Source organism: Aplysia californica, unplaced genomic scaffold (genome assembly GCF_000002075.1).
Source record: "Aplysia californica isolate F4 #8 unplaced genomic scaffold, AplCal3.0 scaffold00640, whole genome shotgun sequence".
In the NCBI taxonomy this organism is placed as follows: Eukaryota; Metazoa; Mollusca; class Gastropoda; order Aplysiida; family Aplysiidae; genus Aplysia; species Aplysia californica.
Window position 1 is genome coordinate 134,413 of NW_004797910.1, and position 2,580 is coordinate 136,992.

General features: G+C 38.1%; 1 protein-coding gene across 1 annotated transcript in view; it reads right to left on the minus strand.

Annotated features, from left to right (window-relative positions):
- The window catches only part of LOC101849159 (protein-glutamine gamma-glutamyltransferase K), a gene marked incomplete in the record, with an annotated part of 35,737 nt that overhangs the window by 28,100 nt on the left and 5,057 nt on the right, over window positions 1-2,580 (minus strand). Inside the window, 1 exon segment of the mRNA XM_013087804.2 lies at window positions 169-310. Coding sequence (XP_012943258.1) covers window positions 169-257 — 89 coding nt within the window.

Below are 2,580 nucleotides of genomic sequence, written 5' to 3' on the forward strand. Positions count from 1 at the left end.
AAAATAAAATAAGAATAATTCTACAAAATAAATTAAATTAAATTATTTTTTAATGCATGCATAAATACAAATGTATTTTAAAAATAAAGAAAGAGACAGAGAAAGAAAGAAAGAAAAAAAAGAAATGAAAAAAACAACCCAAACAATATTAATTAACAAAAATCTTACCTGGTGAAGTACCGATGCCGCCTCAGCTTCGGCGCCCTGGAGGAAGAAGAAGTCCCACCTGAGCTTCTGGGTCGTCTTGTGCGTGCCATCTTGGATTTATTATGTGCTTGTACGTTTCACAAGGAACTCTTCTGTTCTTTTGCTGTGTAGAATAAATAATGTACAATACAAAATGAAGATAAGATCATATGATATTAGAGATTTGCGAGAGAGTAGTCTTAAATGTGATACGGTTAAAAGAGATGGGACGAGGTGAGGTGGTATAGTTAAGATAAGATAAAATGAGATAAGATAATACTTTATTATACCAGGGGGAAATTTTTCTAGGCTGTACAGTAGTGTACAGGACCGAAAAAACACATGCAGGTATACATTTAAAAAATTAGATTATATTATTATATTACTCTCATTAAAATTCAATATGAAAAGAAGTAAAGCTGACAAAAAATGTACATTCATATCAGATGCATCATTCTACTACATGCAGGCATTTAGTCACACGACCTTTGGATTTATATATATAGATACACACTCTAAGAGCAACACAGTTGTGAAGTAGAGAGAAGTTGTGTGCGGAGAGATGGGGTGAGGTGAAATGAGATGAGGCGAGACAGTGAAAACAAGATAATACGATAGAGACATAAAGTTAAATGTGCTACTTGATCCGAACCTTAGACAACCCTCCCCCCAAAAAAAGAGCACAAAACAAAATTAAAAACCATCATCTTTTATCTGTTTTGTTTTGATAAAAAGTGTTTTTACAGCGCTCGCAACTTAGGTCATAATAATACATGTATGAGCGCACGGGACACAATTTTCAGTTGGGTAGGAATTAATTTTGATTTTTGCCCGGGTGGCAGCCAAAACCTACACTCCTATCGATTTTGGACCTCCAAGGGATCTTTAACTTGCGCAACGTGCATATCGGACCACCGAGATTGTTCACCCTAGTCCGACAAGGCTAAGTGTTCGATTTTATCTACCTTAAGGTCAGGGGTGAGGCTAAAAGACAGCGCGCGACGAACTTAAGGGGCCAAGGAGAAGCAGTAGTAAGGCTGCAGAAAGAGTCGTGCGCCTAGAGGAGGGGGCAAAGAGGAAAATTTTAAAAAATATATATATAAATCTATCAGATTTGGTCTGGGTATGCAATTTTGCCGCACATTTAAAATTCATGTCAGGGATACAAAGTATGGTGAAGTATAGACCACACATGCCACGAATCCAGCCATATTAACTAGTGCATTATGCTTCAGTCCCAGTTGACCTCTCCTGGGATTAAACAAACTTTGGACAGTCTCTAAAAATAAGGCCCCACATCACATTTAATGATAATATTACTACAATGTCTTTCCTAAGGGCCTTATTATAAACTACGAATAGAATCTTTGAACAAACTGCTTGTCAAAATTGGGGTCACTTTATGGAAATAATACGAAACCACGCTATTTTTGGCAACGTAATGAACGGTAATGAGAGAGTTTCAAAAGCAATTTTTATTTAATATGGTTTTTCTCTGGGGTCAGAGTGACACAAACGGGCAGCGAGACAAAGACGAACACAGCTTCAGCTTAGACGTCACTACAAGCACATCGAACAGTGACGTATCCAATCTGTGGTGGTGAAAACAGGCAACCAAACTAGTCCTGGAACAACTTGACCGGGATATTTAAAGCCTATTTAAAGCCTAAAAGGGCTTTTCATGTTACCCTGACCCGACTTTAGAAACCAAAGGGACATTTTTTTTAAAATACCGCTTTTATAGCGGCTCATGTTGTTCTTCCTGTATAACTGGAGGGCTTTCATAAAATCCCAGAATTTAAAGGAATAACCCTGGGCTCTAGGGTTCGCTTCCGTTGGAAATACACAAAACTCACTTCAAAAGCAGAGGAAACTTGTTGAAAATGCTTCAATTAAAAAAAAAAACCCTACCAGACGAAAGCTCTTTAAATTTAATACCCTTACAAAATTTAGACTAATCCTCATAAAAAAGCTTTACATGAGACAAAGTTAGCTCTACAGGCATTATTCTACAAAAACGTGTCGGGTTTGACACATCGCGACATGTGTGGGCTGAGACCTCGTGTGAAAAAAACCCAAACCAAGAAGCAAAACAAAACCTGGAATTATTTGATACGGCTTTGAGCATTTATGAACGAGTGGTATGGGAGAAGCGTTGCAATAACTGCAAAACACAGTGTTCCTGTTGTCGAAACAGAAAAAAAAAAGAAACTCAAGTTTAAACATCCACGGGTGTCAATCATTCCGTCCGTCTATCTGTCTGTCTCTCCCTCCCTTTCTCCCTCACCTCTGACTCTCCCCCTCTATATATCATTCTCCCTGTTCGTGTCCCATCGGGGTGATATTTTGATATTACCACTCTGTGAACCCTTATAAAGAACACTGTGACATGCG